Raw genomic sequence first — 21,820 nt, forward strand, 5'->3', positions numbered from 1 at the left:
ACTATCCGAAATAAAAATATAGATTCATTGTTAATAAGTATTATTTTCTGGCTTAAGTAAATAAGATAGGTAATTGCACGCCTCATAAGCGAAGCGTTGAGGTGGGTACTATCTACTGTCACTTCGCGCAAAACATCTGATTTTTCAAACTTAAAATGTCTTTATGTATCATACATTGCACTTGTAAGATAATACATACACACACATATTAAGAAAAAACACTATTTTTAACGTTCATGATATTTTTGTTATTTAAACTAGTTAAAAAACAGTTTAAAAAAGTTCTGTCTTGGACGTCCGTGTGTCTGTATGTGCGGATCCTTTTTCTTGTTAACACGATAGCGACCGAAATACTTTACTAATCGAGTCTTTTTTTTTCTCTTACGCTTGAGTAGGTATGCTCAGGAATAGAACCCTTTCATTTTTCAGGGTCTGATTCGATGTGGTTTAATTGTTATTAAATAAACAAAAATAATAATTAATAAATATTTATTAAAAAAAAATTATGAGGCGTGCACTTTTGGATTTTCCAAATTATTTTGTAATGGAATACGAATAAATTTTATCATAATTAAAAAAATACAATAAAGAAAATTGTATTGAATAAAATCCTGTTTATTTTACTTCTCATTTGATATCTTCGTGAATATTAATATTTTTATTATGTAAAAAGTAAAATGTTAACTTTTGCTTTATAAAACTCTGCCCGGGCTCGTTGCCTGAGGGACCGGCCAAATTTTCACAAGAATGATTGTATAATACGAATTCGTAATACTTTTTTTTTCCTGTTTTACATTTTACGTATATTTGAAAATATTGAGAAATATGCGGGAGAAGTTTGTAATCTGAATAATTAAAACTACATATTATTATGTAATTAATAAACATAATATCTCAGTCTACTGGATAAAAGTAAACTTGTTCTTAGAAAAAGTGACTATTAAATCTACAAGAATTATTTCCAAAAGTCATCTTAAAACGTCTTCAAACTCATTTATTGATTTAACTTGACTCCTCTCTTATTAGAGATTGTTTCTTGATTGTCATATTAAATTGAGTACATACCTTTTTTTTAAGTGGGGAAATCTTGCATAGATACCTATTACCCACGGCCTCCGGAGAAGGGGCCGGGTTATGTCGGATTACCACCGACCTAAAGTCTAAACCCCACTGTGTTCCTTCAAGCCACATCAACGACAGGGTCACGGGTATGGGTAGAATTCATCCGTGACCAAATAAAGTACATACCTACTTAGGCTATTATATTTTTCTCGTTTATCGTAACCTTATTTTATTTTCTTGAATATTTTATTCCATAAAATTGGATCTTGTATTTGTATAGGTAGTGAATTTGTTTCCTAATTCTTTTACCCTTATCTTCAGCTAGGAGCAATAAAATAAATATTAATGAACATAATAGCAATTTATTTACACTTATTATTTAGTTTATAGAAATATTTGTATTACAATATGATGATATTTACATTTATAATAAAAATATAAATATTATTATGAGTTGCATATTAATTTTATCAGCTTTTGTTCTACATACTTAAAAATACAAACGGAAATATCAATTTTGCTAAAAGAAACAAATTAATAAAAGCAAGATAGTTCATATACTTACTCATTCTATATAAAATCTACGTAAGCATCTTAAGGCTGCAGTCTAGCAAAATTGCGTTTTCAACAAGTTATTTGACAATTTTTTCCCGGCTAATGAAATGATAAACTGAATTTTTTTTTCTTGTTTATCAATTAGTGTTATATACGCAATGCGCGTGAATTTTTTCACATTTGTAAAGTTACTTTATGTTACCTTAATCAGGCCTTCAAGATAAGTCTCTTTCCCCCAAAGACATTTCGAGCTAAGTTTGTGCACTCACTACGTTGCAACCGATTACAATTTACACAATCTGATCAGCGCATTATTATCCTTATATAGTCGTTATTAAAAACTGCTGAATACAATTGCCGAAAAACTTATGATTTTCCTAATTAGAACGTTATAAATTCATTAAATTTCCCATTTTTTGCCTTACAAAATCTATTGATAAATACTGCTAAAAGTTATTGTTTCCATTAATTTATTCGAGTTGGTTAAAGGCCAATGAGTATTAATCCTTTAAAAATTTTTTTTTTGAATTTTGATAATTCTTTAAATATTAAAAAAATATTTAAAATAATTAGGAAAAATCCTAGCGAATTTCTTTAGTCGCGCTCCTTGGGCCGGAGCGTTCTGACGTGTGCTCTACGCTCGATTTTCCTTCATACCGAAGTGAAAGTTGCTCTACTTCATTAAATTTAATATTTTTGTTAATTGATTATTTTTATCTTAGTTTTGTGCAAATATTCGTATTTTTAAACATTTGATTTCGATATGGAAAATAAACGAAAAAAATATGCGTGTAACTATGTACTTACTAGAAAAAAAATTATCTTCGAACATAAAGTTAATGAAACCAAATACATTACAAAGGTGATTGGCAACAATTTCTTTATTTTACGGGGTTTCAGTAAAGGGATGTATGTTTCTTTTAAACTAAAGTAAGCTCATAAATTTTCTTATAATATATATTTTTTTTGAAGTTCCAAAAATGTTTATTTTTCGTTTGAGAAATACGAAATATATTAAATTATATTGAGAACTTGAACTTGGGACATACGGGGAAAATGATTTGTTTACTCCAAAATTCCAAATATGTCGAGGTGTTTTTTTTTCTTCTAGTCATTTTAAACGTAGCGGCATGTTGTTTGATTATTAATTTTGTAACTTAAATACAGGATGTTGGTTTTATATTTTGATCTTACAGACGCGCTGACAAATTTAGTCCACCATTTCTAGTTTAGTCCACCAACTCTAAGTACCAATATTAAAACGAATGGATTATCATCACATCATCAAAACTCAGATGTAATGGAAGATCGCAATAACATAGAAAATTCAATGGGTGTTGAGAACTAAACAAACACAAGTAACAAGTAAAAAGAGCAACTATGGAGTTTCTTGCCGATTCTTCTCCGTAGATACTGCTTTCCGAATCGGTGGTAAATTTTAGAAATATGTACCTAATGACGTTTCAAAAATGCTTTTAGAAGAAGTCTAATTGAATAAATAAATGTTTGAGTTTGAGTTTTGAGTTTAACAGAGACGCGAAGAATAAAAAAAGAGGACGAAAACGATAATTCGTTGATGCTTTCCCTTTTCGACGTATTGTTAGGGTACATCACCAATCTGCAAAAAACAAAACTGATGATTCCCAATTGCTGATTAAAAATGAAAAACAAATAATCGACAACAGTGGTGAAAATTTGCTGATCACAATGAAACATCCTTCAGTGGTAGCAGATTTACTCATTTAAAATGTATCGGTGAACAGCGTAAAGGAGAGGAGGACAGGAAAACATTATGAATTTGGATGGTGGATTGTATACAGGGTGTAATCGATAAGTATGTGCAGGCGATTATGACGTTATTATTGCAGGTATCAAAAAAATGAGCAAAATGACAATAATAACTTTTTAAAAGTATAACGAGAAATATCTAAAAAAATTACTTTATACACTCCCATATCAAGAAGGGAAAATGGGACTAGTAGAAGTTAAATGTCTAATTCCGGCAAAAGAGATGAATGCGGAAGATGCGGTTAAAAATAAAAAATTTAATATTTGAAATACAATGCAAAAAAATAACACTTTTGTCATAGATACGAATCATGACTATTTTTTCCAAATTCAGGGACAACTAAACGTTGCAGAAGCAGAAGTCTGCTTATTTGCTGTTTGGAATGGAGTGAATCATTCGTTAAAAATAGAATATATAAGTTTAGGCAAAAAAAAAAAAAAATGATGGACCATTATCAAGATTTTACATAAATTGCCTACTGTCAGAATTGATTGATTCGAGACTTCAGCATTCGATGCCCATCAAGGACCCATCCTATGTCATTCAAGCGATTGAAAAAAAAAGAGAAAAATCCAGTGCAACCGATAAAGCATCAAAATGCTAGCAAAATATTTATTAGGTTTATCCATATAAATCTATATATTATACATAATATTATAATAAATCCGTAGAAGGGTCAATTCTGTACTTTGAAAATATGTATTTAAAAAATAAATGGCAGTGTTACTGGATCGATACCAAACACAAATATGTGATTAAAAAAATTTTTGTCTGTCTGTCTGTCTGTATGTGAAGGCATCACGTGAAAACTAATCGTTCGATTTCAATGAAACTTGGTATAATTATACCTTATTATCCTGGGCATAAAATGGAATACTTTTTATCCTGGAAAAATACGAAGAAAAAAAATAAATCTTAATTTTTCAGTTTTATCCATAGACGTTGTTCTGTAGAACCGCGAACACACGTTGCGTTACCCGCAGTGGATTCAGCGATGTAACCTGTAGCGCCAAAAGTCGGATTTGGCTTGAACCGTTTGCGGCACACGCGGGCCGCACGACACCACGCCTCCTGGACTCGTATATAAGGACGGCGTTCCGCGCGATGCATATATGTAATTTATGAATTTTAATGCGAGCGGACGTGTCCAGTGTGGCGAGCGAGAGTGATCGTCTAATATTAATTTAGTGAGAAACGTCTTCCCAGTTCAAAATGGAGAAATAAACCATCCACGCGAAGACCGACATCCGCTCGGACGGAGTCGCGGGCGGAAGCTAGTCAGAAATAAATATATTTGTTTTCATTTGCGTATTTTTCTATTTTATAATTTTTTAACACAAACATTACATTTTTTTTATTATATACAAAATTTGTTTATCCGTTTTATTAGTTAAACTGAACAACTTTCACTAAGAAACTTAGGTCGAAAAAAATGTATCTAGAGTTATGCATTTGAAGATATCAATAGAACGTATTCGCAAATTTTGTGTACTGATAAAAAAAATCACCTGGTGTAATTTTCACGAAAATTGTTTCAAATTGTCATTTCTGGTACTTATTACGAATATTAAATTATGCATACGAATGATTTAATTTTTAAAAATTAAGTGGAGCAACTTTCCCTTAGTACATTTGTATTATTTACATATAGGATGACAGGATGCATTTGTTTGCACTACTAGACCAAGCCCTTAAATCAATTTACTCTATCATAAATTATAAAACAAAATAACATTTATCAATAATTTCCCAAGCTTATAATAAATTATGTCAAAATAATACCCTAAATAATTAATATTAAGAGTTCTGTTCATGTTATGATACAAGTTTTACAGTTAAGACCCTCTTTTTCATTAATGGATGGGCCATTTTAAGACTAATTGACTAAAAAGGTGTGAAACAACGCCACCCCTAGGGGTGTGAGACAGAAATAACGCGTCATCATTTCAAGGGTGGTATTTTTACATTTAATAATACACTTTTTCGCTTTTATAGATCACAAATCTTACTAAGTTACAAAGGTCTTTGAAGACAAGATAATAACATTAATTCAAAGGCATTTTTTAATACAAAATACACTTAAATCATTCATAATAATAACACATATAAAATCCTTTTACACAATAATTATATGGCAATACCACAGATACATTCAAAAAGTTTCATCGATGCTATTCACATTCGTTATACCGTGTTAAACTCATATAGAATTCGTATGTCATACACAAAATTTTCCTTGGCTTATCTGTTTTCTCTGTATCACATACAATAGTTCTTTTTAATGGTCAACTTCAAGACCATCAGACACTAACAATCTTATTTCCAAACTGCCGACGCCGAAATCTATTTCATTGATCCAGGTTTAGAACGTTTGAACTTTCAAATTACGGAAATACGTTTCCAAACGTTTGCCTCTTCACAAACAACTTGATGTGAAGAAAAACATCTCAAAGACAATTTATACCTGTGATTACAAAATACAAAAATCCTTATATTACAATCAACACAAGTAAGTATAACTTGCAGCTTATCAAAACACACGCAACAATCGTGTCTTTGAAACGTAGCTACCACGAATTCGGGCGCCTTTCAATCTCATTTCATTCAAAATAGTTTCTCGTACTTGGAAGCTGTTTATATAAGCCAGGCTACGCGTTTCTCCCGCTCAACTGTAGTGGAAACTATGGGTACGGTCGCAGTGGCGGCGGGCGCTTCGCTCACGCGGCGGCGGGCGAGCGGGCCCTTGGGCTCATGTCAAGCGCTGAGGTCTATACGGGCGCAAACCAGCGCGCTTATTAGTGTAGCGGACGCAAGAGCGATTTGCACGATCGCTATGATGGTCAGGTCGCGTGGTGATGTTAAGCTCTCTTCAGGGTCGCTGCTGCAAAGGAGACAAAAAGCATGTTGAAGTGTAAAAAAATACCAAATTGAATGGATATTTATATTACATTCATTATTATATTGCATTCTATTTCATGTCACATCAAATTTATCAACTGAGAAGATGGTAGATCTAATATCAGTAACTATCCATTTAAAAAAATCATCACAATTATTTGCCATACAAATACAATTTAAACATATTCTTTTTTTCACAGTGTTTTTTATTTTTAGTTTGATAAAATTGCAGTTTCTAACACCATTACAAAAAGCAAATAACCTGTTATACTGCGGAACTTCCAAGATAGTCCTGAAGCATTGTACTATCAGCGCCAGGAGCATACATATAGATACAATCCACAGTACTGCAGCTGTCGCTACGCCCATCGCGCCGCTCGACACCATGCCCCAACCTCGTGACGTATGAATCGACACCGCTATAAAATTAAAATTAAATATTAAATTGTACAGTACAATGCACTTAATTTTGTGTTCAGCGAACAGTTAAAACGTTCATTGAAAATAATATGTGGATGAAATTTTCGGCTATTCATCTAACAATTTAATATTCGTTTTCATCTTACATTTGAATATTGGTATTGTTTCAAACTTCTGTTCAAGAAGGATGTGATGCGAAATTCTTTATCTTTGATTGTTTTGTTGGTATGAGTTTTGAAATGAGGAAAGCGGGTACAATTGAAAATAACTTTTCTTTGAGTGTTTTGTTTTGCTTCACACTCGATTAATTCTCTGCATTGCGTTTTTGGACAATGAAGAAATAAGTCTGGAGTATAACAAGTGGAACTTTAAATAGTTGGGCTTATTTTAATTTTATGTTATTCTCTTGGGAGATTTTGGGTTCTATGACATGCAGATAATAGAATAGAAATAAACAGCTTATTAAATTATATTGAAATACAGAAAAAAGATACTACAAATCGAGGTCTTGCTTCAAGTTCAAGCAAGACCTCGATTGTGGTTATCCACATGAATATAGTCAGATATATTCATGTGGTTATGGTCAAAGTATTACGAATCCAGTTGCATTTATTTTATATTCATTGGTACAAGTTTGTATCATTACAGACTAAAGAACATAAAACTTGAGAAACTTTTCAAAGCTTTCGCGATAAAAAGTTTCTGTAGTTACCAACTTCTAGCTTCCTCTGTAATAAAATATTTATTTATGTGTTCTTAGTTGAAACTACGTATCATTGCTGAAACTAAATTATTGGAGTTAGGTATGGGAGAGTACTGTTTTCAATGTTAAGGCAGTAACAAACTTCATAAAATTTATATTTCATAGTATTACCACAGTATTACAAATACTGTGGTATTATTTTCGTAAATATTTAGTAATCTGTGGTACCTAATACTGATGTTTATTATACACACATTAAAGTCTGAATTTATTATTAAACGCAATAAATCGTAGTGAAAACAATATGTGCCCATATAGACTACAAGCCCGCATATGAAAAAAATATGGGTCAAATGAACCACCAGGGGTCATATCTAGAACGAAAGAAGAGCAAAAAATAATAAGATTCATCACTATGCCGTCACTTGTAAGCTGTCCAACTGAGTGCAGATGAGAATTGAAAAGTACAGGTAGACTCGGTAAATTTTGGTCATATATTTTTGTACGGCATTCTTAACCATCGATAGATCCATTAAAAATAATAAGGAACCGCTCAGTGCCGTACAAAAATGTTGGTCCACCAAGTCGGAATTTTAATTTAATTTCCGAGAGTTACCGGGGGTAAATTTGGTCATTTGACCATGTACGGCATCTGTGTCATACTATTGCTATACTGCTTTTAATCCATTATTCCGCAACGCCGTACAAAAATCATGGGGACAAGGGGAAAAAATCGAGAGTTGCAATCCCCTCTCTTTCCCCACTCCAGGGGGTCATTTGACTAAGTACGGCTTCGGTTCCAAAACATTATCTAGCACTCAAAAGTACTATTAAAAGCAATGCCGTCAAAAAATAATTGTTCTTTTAAATGTATACCAATAATCATCTTAATTTCATCGAATTCTTGATATAAAGAGCTGTAAGGTCATTTGACCCTGTACGGGAACTTTTTTTTTAACATGATATTGTAAAATTCAATTGTTGTATAGTATTGCCGTTCAAAAGAAACCGTTCTAAAAAAAGTTATAGAGAAATGCAAAACCAGAAATTTTGTTAAAGTTTAAACATCGTAGATTAATGAAATATAATAGTTTTCTACACTTTATTCGTTGTTTTAAATAGTATTAACATAGATAAATTAGGAAAAAACGATGCCGTACATTTTTGTGCAGACCACATCTTTTAGGCTGTTGAAAGCGACGAAAGCTACAATTTTAAGGGTGCTTTATGGCCATTTGATACAGTACGGCATTAACATATTTTTACCCAACTACGGCAAAGCAAAAGGAGGGTTATGGTTTTGACAGGTCATGTATGTATGTTCATCTATTCCCTCGTAACTTCTAAACTACTTATCAGAATTCGACAAATAACATATCATTAGAAGCATCTGAATTGTTCACTGGATAACCAGCGACCAGCTAGCTAAAGGCTATATGGGGTTTCACAAAATCTAATGTGGCGCCCTCTAGCGGACAAAACATACAGAGTAAAAAAATAAAGTTAAGATAAATATGCCGTGTTTGGTATCATTTGAAAGCGCTTTACTTGTACATTTTGAATATGTATATAATACTAGCATATAATTCACATCTTTTCGTTCATAGCTTTTTTATTAGTTCATCAATTTAACGGAGTCCATTCCACTTGACTCCAACTTTCCAAGGTGATAATTAACCACCTCGAGCTTCTTAATATTAATGTATATTTATATTTTATTATCAAAATATAAAGCAAACATTTCGTTATATGGATTTTTTCTTTTTCAGATTTTTCCCCTTTGAACCAACGAAAATGTACGGCACATGAAAAAATATTATCTATGCATAAAATACTTTAAAAATAAATTTATTTCGTGTTGTGTCAAATGACCCCCTGGAGTGGGGAAAGAGAGGGGATTACAACTCTCGATTTTTTCCCCTTGTCCCCATGATTTTTGTACGGCGTTGCGGAATAATGGATTAAAAGCAGTATAGCAATAGTATGACACAGATGCCGTACATGGTCAAATGACCAAATCTACCCCCGGTAACTCTCGGAAATTAAATTAAAATTCCGACTTGGTGGACCAACATTTTTGTACGGCACTGAGCGGTTTCTTATTATTTTTAATGGATCTATCGATGGTTAAGAATGCCGTACAAAAATATATGGCCAAAATTTACCGAGTCTACCTGTACTTTTCAATTCTCATCTGCACTCAGTTGGACAGCTTACAAGTGACGGCATAGTGATGAATCTTATTATTTTTTGCTCTTCTTTCGTACTAGATATGTCCCGTGGTGGTTCATTTGACCCATATTTTTTTCATATGCGGGCTTGTAGTCTAATACCACAGTACCCATATTCTCTCAAGCCGTTATTAATTCTAACTTCATAAATCCTTGTTATGACTTTTGTCTCTTTCCTCCTTATCTCCTAACAAACCAGAGCAAAAAGGACCAAACCTTTCCACGACTATGTTAAGCAAATAATGATTTAATTTATAGTATCCTTAGTAAATAAACATACCCGCTGCCAAAACACTGAAACTGCCGGCTGGTATGCCAAGACCCATGTTTAGCTTTTGACGCTCTTCTATAAACGCCACACTGCCCATTATGATTTTTGATATACCGCAAACAATCTAGAAAGGAGAATAATAATTAATTTTATGCTTTTGTTTCTGGAAAATGAGGAGCAAATTATTTGAATGGTGCAGACCAAGGGTAAATAATAATGACAAAAATATTTTTAATATACTATCTACCTGTATCTTAATAAGTGTAATAATATAAGACAAAAAATTCAAATCATTATATTCTTTAAAATTCCTCCTACAACAAAATAATAAATATATCTTCTAATAGGCCAAATTTGCGCCATTAGTTTTTTTCTGGTAATTTATTTTGATAGTTTTACATTATTGCCATAAATGGGACGAAATGTGCGCCTCAAAATTTGTTTATAGATACTATTTATTTTGTCCATTTTCCGACATCTCTTAACCACGGTCACGCAACCATAATGTACCTCAAGGCTCAGTGAACTTTGGATAGGAAATGTTTTCTGTGTTTTAAACTTTTAGTTACAATTCTCAAGTTACATTTGTGTTTGTTGTTTCTGTATTTCTACAAAGGGAGTTTTAATTGCCAAAACCAGTGTTTTAATTAATTAAACTTTGAATTTAACTTTTACTTTTAATTTGTTAAATTTTCGAAAGTTAGTATATTATATGAATGGATAAATACATGATATCGACAATGTTAATTATTCATTATTCATTATACATGTTATATAATATAACATTATCGATTATTGATACGATATAGGCTTTGATTAATTCTATTGTTGTAGGTAATTGATTATAATGCCTATTAAGAAATTGTTTTAAGCAAAACCAAGTATAACTTTTTATTTGAACAATTATATTAAGAATAGATACATGTTTCAAATTAATAGCGCTTGCATATAATATGAAGTAAACAATAAACATATTATAAATCACTGAAATAATATTTTTTTCTAACGTTATCGCACAACTACCTCTCAGGTAAAACAGTGAGTAATTTGAGGATTCCACCGGATTTAGTTCGGGCTGATAGCAATTATTTAAACGTGAATTTATAGTTATTTGCCTTTAGCTGGAAGTAAATGCTCTTAAGAATAGCGTTTTAGATTTCACCGTATTTCTACTTTTGGATTGTCTGGCTATTAGTAGAAAATTAATGTCTCAATTGAACAAGGTTTTTAGGTTGAAAAACCAATAAATTATTGACGTGACCTTTTGAACTACTTTTTTGTTTCTTTTCGTAAATAAAGCTGTTTTTACGACTAATTAATCAGAGTTTTAAAAACGCTTTTCACTCGATTTTTTAGGGATATTTTTAGTATTGATTTTAACTGAAATTCAAATTGTATTTTCTTGATATACCTACCAGAACAGTTAATCTTAAGTCTTGGAGACAGTTTAGGTCTCTAAAGCTACAACCCAAACTTCGGAGTTAGAATGCCCTAGATTCCAACAGGATTAACTACCACGTAGTTTTGCAATCACCATTAAATGTAACTAAGTTATTTCAAATGTGTTCATACACAAAATTTATTATTAAGTTGCTCATATCCAGCTTCTAAAATCTTACATTATATTCAGTCGACCGTTCTATAACCCTTTATATGTTTCTAAAAATATGAGCATAAAACGTTATTTTCATACCCAAATCTTATTGTATCGCAATTCAACGATTTATCAACAATGGTGTCGGCTTGAAATATATTATACTTTATTTATATTTTACCTTTTATCCTTTATTTCTCAACGCGTACTACGATTCGTTCAAAAAGAGGATTGGTGGCGGTAACTCAATATCTATTATATTTCCCGCGTTTTTCATTATGAGATAATATAGAAACGATAATATTAGACGTTATTTGCTTGTTATACAGGAATATCAGGAATATTTTTATCATAATACATAGTATCTTTTTTTAACACAATTTTATTATTGTGTGTTTGTCTGTATCCCACTCCTTACTACCTCCTAATTTCCTAATTTTGAACCATTTCAAATGATAAGGTTTTATTCTTTCTACACTTATCAAAGATAGGTGACAGTAAAATAATTTCTTTATTCTATATTTTTTCCTGATTATCGATCTCATCGCCAGGATAAAATACATAATTACTTTACGTATAAATGTAGTTCAGAAAATTTAGTCGATTTCTATCATTAAAACGCGTTTTTTTGTTTTGAAGTGAAACTTATTCAGGCGCGTTGATAGTAAAACTTCAAGTAGGTATGCGTCATGGCAATACGAATACCGTCACGTCATGGAGTAAGGCGACGATTTTGGTATCTTGCCAAAGAAGTTTCACTTCACACATATGTGCTCGGCACACACGCTCTTTTCTAACTAAACCTATTATCATTGTATTGTCTGAATGTAGCTATTTATTAATTGTATGGCGAACTATGATGCTTCAATGCGCAATGGAGCGCGTTCGTTATTATACCGTCAAGAAGTTTGGGAACACAGTGCGAGCTTATACTCAAGATAATTACACTGTTCCGGGATTGAGGAAACAGAAACCTTCCTATTCTTATTTTATTCAGGACCAACATTCCATTTCAAGCTTATCATAAATTTGCTATGTATTGTGTAAATGGGTTCCATTAGAAGTAGAACACCTACATTTCTTTCAATATAAAAAGTAAAACAAGAAGATAAAAATAGGTAAAAGTATTCTTGAATACAATGTGCTAAGTATCTTGTATTTGCGGGAGAGAAAAGTAAAATGCAGGTACATAAATATCCTCGTAAACTGTTGTAAAATAAGAATTTAAAATGAAATTTAAATATTTCTTGCTATTTCTCGAAGCTTAAATTGCACGGTATGCTTGCGGTTAAAACGTTCTGTTGTATTTTACAAGAAATAATAATGTTGTAGACTTTGAAATATGAACGAAGATAAATAAATTATACCTTTGAATAATGTTCAATGAAACATTTCTTATATTATCAATGCCTTAGCAAGATCGAAATATTGGGAAAATGTATGGTTTATCTTCCAAGATGATTTTATGAAGGTATGTATCTACTAATCGAAAACAGATACTATTAGGTTGATTGAAAATTATATCAATATAGGAACCTTGTTCAAGCCAAATTCATGGAATATTTAGATAATGTAGAGTAGAGGTGACGTGTTAACTCATAAAACGTGAATTAAATCAGTACCGTTTTATTTTACGTGTCATTCAAATATATTATTTTATTGTTATTTACCTGTAACACCCGTAGTCTCAGTACAACAGCCAAGGGATAGCCAAAAGGATGGTTGAAGATCGGATCTCCCGCTGCCGTCAACGGCACTGCGGATTCCTTACGGTGGGAGAGCGAGGCCTATACAATATAAAATATCATATTTATTTCTAAATAACACGGTAAATATATTATAGTTAGTTGTAAAGTTAACGTGCTCGTTCTATTTTTATAATATTTTCTTTGATTCATCATTTACTCTTTAAAATTGTAAATGGTCATACCGTTTCATCTCTAGAAAAAGTTGCTCTATGTGGCTACGAGGATTTTTAATTGATACCAAAACCCAAAAATATCACAACTGTATTCATGTTAATATTTTTAGTAAGTAAACGGGAAACATAAACAAACCCTTAATCATGTTCAGGCCCATACCACCCTACGTACCATTCAGTACCATCGTAACCTCCACAAGACGCGCAGGCGTATATGATATTTATTTGTGAATGATATTTATCGTTTATTTTTCGTTTAACTAGAGGCAACTTGATTGTGATACTGTATATAAAGTGTACTTTTCATCACATTTAGACCTCATTCACACGAGAGCTTTTTTAACGTCCGTTAAAAAAGCGTCCAAATAGAACAAATGCATTCCCAAGTATATGTTCACACGTCAGCGCTTTTAAAGCGCGACGCTTTTTTATCGCGCAGTGTTCTATTTTCAACGCTCGGCGTTGGGCGTTAAATAAAATAGACCATAGGAAACTTCTTACTATTATTCAGACGAGCGCTAAAAAAGCGCCGGCGCTGCGTTCAGTATGCCGCACGCTCGCTCAGCGGTAGCACGTGTTTGTTGTGCTTATAATCATCAGAAAATCGATACGATGTCGTGGATTGTTGATCCCGAACTATTAATTATAGATGTGGAGTCTCGTCCGTTCCTGTATTCAAAATCGTTATAGACATTTGAAAATAATTAAAAAAATTCCGGGGTATTGCCTTAACTCTTCGTACAGTGTCACAAACTGCCCTTTTAAGTATCTCTGTTCATTCAGAGGATGTACCCAGAATGCCTTTCGTTTCCTTTTTCGTCTTTTAATAACACAAATCGCTAGTGCCATTCTTTCTTTCTTTCAAATATACCTAACATATAAAAATTAAAACAGTAGGTTTTTTTATCATATTCCTTTAAGTAACATGTTTATCGATGACGAGTTTGAACAAATACCTAAGTAGGTACCTACAAGTAGTTTATTAAGAACAAACTTTCCGAGGAATTCTAAGCAAATATAATAATATAAATATCATAAAGATATTACGCAACTGACATTACGTAATTATTTTAGCAGAAACCATTTCCACGTCTTACTGAAGCCAGAGACGAGACATGAGTGATTTTAAAGCGTTAAGTATGAACAACCACAGAGAGAACGTTTAAAAAGCGCCAACGCCGGGTTTTAACGCAACGCTTTTTTAACTCTCGTGCGAATGAGGTCTTAATGAGCAGTTCAGATAGCGAAGATGACACGAAAAAGGTTATACAGGCTTATGAATCCTCCGACTCGAGTTATGATGAGGATACGTTGTATAAGACGGAGAGCTCTGAAAGTAAGTAGATTTATATTATGAAAATATGTACAAGAAATAATTAAATCGATATTCTTTAATGTTATAAAAAGTATGAAGTCAAACTTTTTTACTCAAAAAATATACTCCAATAAAAATGAAATAAAATTATTGACAATAGTAATAATGTCATTGCTAATTTGATTTAACTTGACAATTAGATAAATAATAAAGTATTCTGATATTGACGGTGTATAAATATTTATATTTATTTCTTGTATTTCTTGAATATTCACAGAAGATTTGCTGGAAAGTAAAATGTCTACACAGCAACCATTGCCCCGCAGAAAAAGATTTATACCTAAATATGATGTTGAAGGAGTACATAAGATTGTTATTGGAGAAGAAACGCAGAATCAAATAGAACTTGTAATCGGCACCCATGTAAATGCTCAATTTCCTTGGAAATCTGTTAATAAGGCCAAGGTTATGGAAACAATTGAACTAGGAGGCGAGTTATCAGAATTTTTTCCATTAAAAGGATTGCTAGAAGCTTACCCAGGTGAAGAGATCTTGATGGGATATATCGTAGATGAATCCAAAGATGTCGATGAGTTTTATGTTTGTTGTACTAATGAAGCTAAAGAACATTGCAAACAACAGTCTGATCGATTTATTAGAAGGCAAGAAAAGAAATTGGAAAAAGCCGTGCAGAAAAAACCAAGGCCATGGAAATGTCTGGGTAGCGATAAAGAACTTAAAGAACTCATACCCATAAATCAAAGACCATTAATGGAGATAGAAATACGTGCTAAATTTCCGAAGGAAAATGACCCAAAGACTCTTCAGGTTAGGGATACAAATTCAAGTCGGGATGGATATATAGAATTAACACCATATAGACAAAAGTTTAACAGTGTTTTTCGTCGAAGAGTAGATTGTGCAACACAAGCAGCTCCATCCATGATTCACAGCCATGCTCAAACTTTGTTAAAATATCCACAAAATATGTGGACACAATCAATAGCAGATGCTTTAGGCAAAGTCGATGACACTGATGCGGGAGGCGATACTGGGAATGCCAATGAGAATGACGAAGTTGGTGCTAATAAGATTGGTAGCTCTGATGAAGATGAGGAAGATGAAAAGGGAACTTCAGATGAGGTAGGGTTATTAGCTTACAAAAATGCTTTGTTACGTATGAGGCGTCCATCTTATATCAAAATGATTAATAGCTTTATGGAATCGCGGAAGAATGAAGTTAACTCCATTGTAGAACTGAACACAGTAATGGATATGTATTGTAATGATTATCCAAATTTAGTTTCTGAGCAAACAGTCGATATTTATGATACTATGACTTTTGAAGAATATGTTTGTTTCACCGACGTAAGAGCGAAAGATAAGTATATTTCATGTGCAGTTTTTCATCCAATGTGGTCGGGTATAGTCGCAATATGCTATGCAGATGGATCGCCAACGGTTATGAAAACTGTAAGTAGTCGAGCTGACCCTATTCAAAGAGCGGTATATGGTATAAATCCTGTGTTAATTTGGACCCATATTGATAGTTTATTGCCTAAATTATATCTTGAGGCTCCACGAGAAGTAAAAATTCTTTCGTTTTGTCCTTTTAATGAAAATATTTTAATAGGTGGTTGCGTTAACGGGCAAATAATTATATGGGATATATCAAATAAATTAGAAAATGTTGAGAAAATCGAGGTCCTGAGTGAGAAAAGAGAAAAATATAGAATTGCAATGAAGGCTCATATGGATTGGATGAAAAATGTCCAGGATAATGCTGTAGTTCAACCAACAGTTCTGAGCAACCTCGTAACAAGTCACTATGGTCCCATTACATCAATAAACTGGCTCTCACCTAATTTTACTGTTACTCCTCAAGGCAAAATGGTTTTAAATCGCCCGCAAAAGAAGTCTTTGATGTTTTTTACCGGTTCAGATGATGGTGTTATCCTTATATGGAATTTGTCAGTAGAAAATGTAACCCAATTTGAAGGAAAAAAAGTTAAGAAGTCAAAAAGAGTGCTACAAAGACCCTTGGGTTTACTAGTCGATGAATCAGAATTTAAAGTTTTAGACAGAGTTTTACAGCCATGTTATAAATTAAAACTTGGCGCTGCGGGGGAAGTTTCTTCTTTACCTTTACAAAGCTTTGCCATGAATGCACCCATTATAAAGTACATATACACGCCAAGGAATACAGGATCAGGAAGAAAATATTTTAAATCAGAAATTGTGCGACAATGTGATGCTGATATAAATACAATCCTTTATTGTGGTTCTCAACATGGTGAACTAGTTCAAATTACTTGGGAAGGACATGAGTTCAATACCGGAGAAGTTGTGAATTCAGAATATGCAGAATTTAAATTTAGTTGCTGCATACATGATGGGATTGTTGCCTCATCTCAAAAAAATCCTTTTATAACTCATGTAACTTTGACTGTTGGTGGTAAAATATTAGCAATTTGGTCTGATAAATTAATGGGGAAACCATTAACTTGGAAAAAGCGTCCGTACCGATTAACCGCTGGTGTTTGGTCGTTATATAAGCCAAGTTTATTTTTCATTACGACTTCTGAAGGTGATTTAGAAGTATGGGATTTATTATTAAGAAGTGATCAACCCATTGCAATACAAACATTATCCGGAAATATGTTGACTGGTGTCAGCTTACATACATTACCTTTAGCTAAAAATATGATTGGTGTGAGCGATGTTAACGGGTCTTTTAGGTTATTCTTAGATCCACCGATATTCATGATAGAAAACCCAACCTATATTGGCCGCATGGAGGCTACGATTATTCGTGAACTAAAGGTAATGCAGTCATTCATGGAATGGCAAGATGAGTGGATGCGCAATAACCCCGAAATATTATTAGAGATGAAGAGAAAAGAAGGAGATCTTCTTGCTCTGAAAGAGGAAGAAAAACGTAAACAAAGGGAAGAAGAAGAGAAGAAATTAGAAGAAGAAGCAGAAGCAAGAAGGCAGGAAAAAATGAAAGTAGTCGGCCCAGAGGAAAGGTGGCAGAAAATTATACAGAAATTGATCGAACGAACTATCGCAGTCAAAAAAAGAATCAATAGGGCCGAATTGATTGAGCATGAAAAACCATTAAGAGAATTAGAAGCACAACGGTTAGAAAAAGAAAGAAGAATGTTAGAGATAATGAAAAATCAAAAAACAATTTTTAACGATACCGTTGCTATACTATTCCCTGAAGCAATTAAAAAAGAGGAAAAGGTAAAAAAGAGTCTTTTGCCAGGAAAAAAGAGCACTTTAAAAGAAACATATTTGCAAGAATATTCTTCGTTAAAGAATAGTGCGCTTAATACTGTCCGTGATAATCCTTTTAAGGTAGCATTTTCATGGGAAGCAACATTAGCTGAAGGAACAGAAAGAAGACAAGCGCTTAACGCACATGAAGATTTCATAAAGCTTCATAAATGTAGAATAGTTGAAGAAGGGACAAATTATTCTCCTCCAACTGTAGAAACAAAAGTAGTCCAGGAGATAGTTGAAGATGAAGAGATCCAAGGGGAATTATAGTCAGTTATTTGCAAAATGATACTTTGACAAACAAAGTTTTCCTTGATTTAGGTATCAATATCTGGACTAATATTCTGATACTTTTTTAATTTATTATAAATAAATAAGGAATGTTCTTTGTAGGCCTAAAGGAAATCCTGAAGTCACAGTGTGAAGATACATACAGCTGTAATTCTTTATTGCATTGTAACATTGCTGATTTATAATGTCATATTTTTTAACTTAATATAATGCTCTAATTATATAACCAAAAGAATAAAAATATAGGTACTGAAAATAGAGTTTTTCTTGTGAATATTTTGATGTTTTACCGCTGAAAAATTAACAAGTACAAACCTTGTTAATTTTATTATTTACAAAATTATAAAATTTTTTGAAATGAACTTGCCTTAATTTACATAATTGTCTTGGCATAATTAGTACTCATTTTTTTTTCAAAAATAATTTTATGACTGTAAATAATAGTTAAATTAACGAAAATTGACACACGATTTGGTCTATCTTTCTTATATATAAAAATGAATCGCAAAATGTGTTGGTAAGCGCATAACTCGAGAACGGCTGAACCGATTTCGATCATTCTTTTTTTATTATATTCCTTGAAGTACGAGGATGGTTTTTATGTAGAGAAAACGTAAATATTATGTACCACGGGCGAAGCCGGGGCGGACCGCTAGTATTTGATAAACATGATGTTTATAAGCCTATGTTGTCCTTATTGTTTTCCCTGAAATAAATCCATACTATATAATATTATAAATGCGAAAGTAACTCTGTCTGTCTGTCTGTTACTCAATCACGCCTGAACTACTGAACCAATTTGCATGAAATTTGGTATAGAGATATTTTGATACCCGAGAAAGGACATAGGATAGGTTTTATCCCGGAAATCCTATGGGAACGGGTTTTTCTCTGAAAACGCGGGCGAAGCCGCGGGCGGAAAGCTAGTATTAACATAAATTTTCTCTGCCCTTTAAGAAACCCAAGCCATATTTGCCTATTCAAGTATCTAGTGACATTTGGCTTCCACCCACCCTCAATTAGGTTTTAAGCTGTCGCCATTCTGAAATCACTAATTTTTCCGATCAAACATTTGTGTTCGTTTTTCTATCAACGGTCTCATTTTAATTCTCTGTTTGCATCATTGATTTTATATACGTTTTATCATCATGTTCATTATGTTATGGGTTTGTATGATCCTTTATACGAGTAAATATTACAATTACATGCATGCTTTAAATGTTCATGTCTTTATTTTGTATAATCATTGTTTAATAACATAATTATGTCTTGTTAATTTATTTAATTTATTATACTATAGTAATAAATGAATACATACTGCATTTAATTCTTCCATATCGTCGTCACAACTGAAAGACGTTGCACATAGTTTTCGCTTCATAAATGCGACGGCCGCGGCGTTTGCGTTTACGGGACAATCTGAAACAGAATAAATATTATATATTGATTGTTTAATTTGTTCAGTTTTCATGCCCCTTTGAAATGAAAATAGGAAGGTGAACCGATTATATAAATTAAGCAGATACCTATATCCGTAAATCTTTCAGATAATATAAATACATATAGTTCTGTGCAAAATATGAAACCTATTTACACCTTTTTGATTGTCAATGACTACGATAGTAAATTAACCATCTACCTATAGCTCTTATATCTTTATATTTTCCATTATTATTTCACAAACAAAGGTAATGGTTTTAATGCCCATCAAATTTGATTTCGAAAAGTTAGCGATTAGACTTCATTTTGTTTACTGAAACTTCTTATTGCATGTGAATTTTTAACGGATTTAATATCAAAATTCATATCATTCTAGCTCTAATTTGGCAGTAATAGCCAAGGCAAAAACGATGCTTTTTGCTAATGCTGCTACAATTTTGCATCCCAGACAGACAAAAACGATTCCTCCATAATGGAAATTATTAATTTGCGAGATTCATAACATAGATATGCAATTGGAATGAGATAATTTATATTGAACAGTGTTTTTAACCATTTTTAAATATTCAAACAAAAACATTCAAGAGGAAATCGCTTTGGAAATTTGATGATTGCTTTGTTACGTTAACAGCAGGAGAATGTCTTATTATCAAAATAATGGGCCATAACAATTTGATCTGACGCAGATACGAATGCCATGTACCTATTCTCATAACGCTCTAAGCATTTTGATAATATTGTAATTTATATTGTTATTCTAAATAAAACGGACTTTTACGTTTAAATATATTATGTATAGCTAATGAATTCTTTTATCTTTTTATTTTAAAGTTATGGAGGTTCTATACCTACGATAAAGCATAAAGAATCTTCATGAATTATCATACAATGTGGTATTGAGTTTTCGTAAAGAAATTCCATTCACGAATCTCGAATTAATTTCATAACTTTGTATGGTAGGCATTCTTTTTCCTTTTGAGGTTCGGAACCCTAAAATGAGGTACTTCACTATTTCAATTTTTTCGATTCAATAACCAAGAAAGGAATAGTACAAGCAGTTGTAAAAGTCATTATATTTAAACAAAAATTAAACTCAGTAAATTTAAAAACGTACTTACATTATTAAACGCAAAGCATAATAATTACGAATACAGCAGCAGTATTCGAAGAAATTACCTACATTATTCTACGATTATTGCGTCAGGACAGCCACTTTAGGAATCGTAAAGACATGCTCAAAAAATACTGAAATATTCACCCAACACTCCTTGTAGGTAATATATGTAAATCCAATCCAATCGTACAGAGTGCCAAGCCTACGACTAATTTGCTAATGGGCTGCAGTATATGAGGCTTTAATGAGAATAAACGATCCCTATGAATGGCCTTTTTGCGTGCTCCAATGGAACTTGATACTTATCCATCGATCTTCTTTATATAGGCCATCCTGTGTGGACTTCTAATTATCATGTTTCATCTCTACATACATATGCAGGGTGGAAATCTAGCCCTGGAGGGGAAGTACTTGAAAGCAAATTTTCTTTATTTTTAAAAAGAAAAAGAACTGCATTTAAAGAAATATTCCAATACATATACACAATATTAAAAATAGGTCTTACAGTCGTCTTTTCTACAAAATATTAGCCGTAAAATATTTAATACTTATTATTTAGAACTAATGGACCTTGATCAACATCAATAAAAAAATGTTCACCTCATAAGTAAATAACAATTATTGCATTACAGTACACGAGTGTCAAACTGTGTTATCAGTTTTTGTTTTCTTTTAGCTTCAAGCGCTTTTCACTTATTATTTTTGCAAAGGGCGACACAATAGACAGAAATGCTTTTGCTTGTTTTTCCCTAGAATAAAAGAATACTGCAGCTTGTTTTCACGTGAAAAGAGAGGTAACAAAATATTTGAATAACAATGATGCTCGTTGAGAATTGTTTTTGTGCATAATGTTCACACGTTTTCCCTTAACTAGAAGTTGGACTATTTTGTACAATGCAAATATTTCATTAATTATTATAATTGAAGTCAA

General features: G+C 32.4%; 2 protein-coding genes across 4 annotated transcripts in view; one reads left to right on the plus strand and one right to left on the minus strand.

Annotated features, from left to right (window-relative positions):
- Positions 1–5,102: 5,102 nt before the first annotated feature.
- Positions 5,103–21,820, minus strand: part of LOC149485307 (uncharacterized) — a 28,328-nt gene continuing 11,610 nt past the window's right edge. Inside the window, exons 2-6 of one of the 3 annotated variants that reach the window (XM_089700051.1) lie at positions 19,654–19,754; positions 13,194–13,310; positions 9,939–10,053; positions 6,567–6,723; positions 5,103–6,284 (exon numbers count right to left, since the gene is read on the minus strand). In XM_089700051.1, coding sequence (XP_089556177.1) covers positions 6,161–6,284; positions 6,567–6,723; positions 9,939–10,053; positions 13,194–13,310; positions 19,654–19,716 — 576 coding nt within the window. In that variant the 5' untranslated portion in view covers positions 19,717–19,754 and the 3' untranslated portion in view covers positions 5,103–6,160. Of the gene's footprint in view, positions 6,288–6,379; positions 6,724–9,938; positions 10,054–13,193; positions 13,311–19,653; positions 19,755–21,820 lie in introns of those variants that run through there. The other 2 variants (XM_089700050.1, XM_089700049.1) reach the window with 2 other exon arrangements.
- Positions 14,895–18,403, plus strand: mmm (missing minor mitochondria). The gene has a single exon (XM_089700048.1). The coding sequence runs from the start codon at positions 15,057–15,059 to the stop codon at positions 18,312–18,314; it is 3,258 nt and encodes a 1,085-aa protein (XP_089556174.1). The 5' UTR covers positions 14,895–15,056; the 3' UTR covers positions 18,315–18,403.

Source organism: Colias philodice, chromosome 10 (assembly GCF_061535455.1).
Source record: "Colias philodice isolate Cphi_HAF_F1 chromosome 10, ilColPhil1 Martin Lab GWU primary, whole genome shotgun sequence".
NCBI classification, from domain to species: domain Eukaryota; kingdom Metazoa; phylum Arthropoda; class Insecta; order Lepidoptera; family Pieridae; genus Colias; species Colias philodice.

What these genes read in the sequence shown, in the direction of transcription:
- mmm (XM_089700048.1), top strand. Translation starts at nt 15,057, where the DNA reads ATGTCTACACAGCAACCATTGCCCCGCAGAAAAAGATTTATACCTAAA.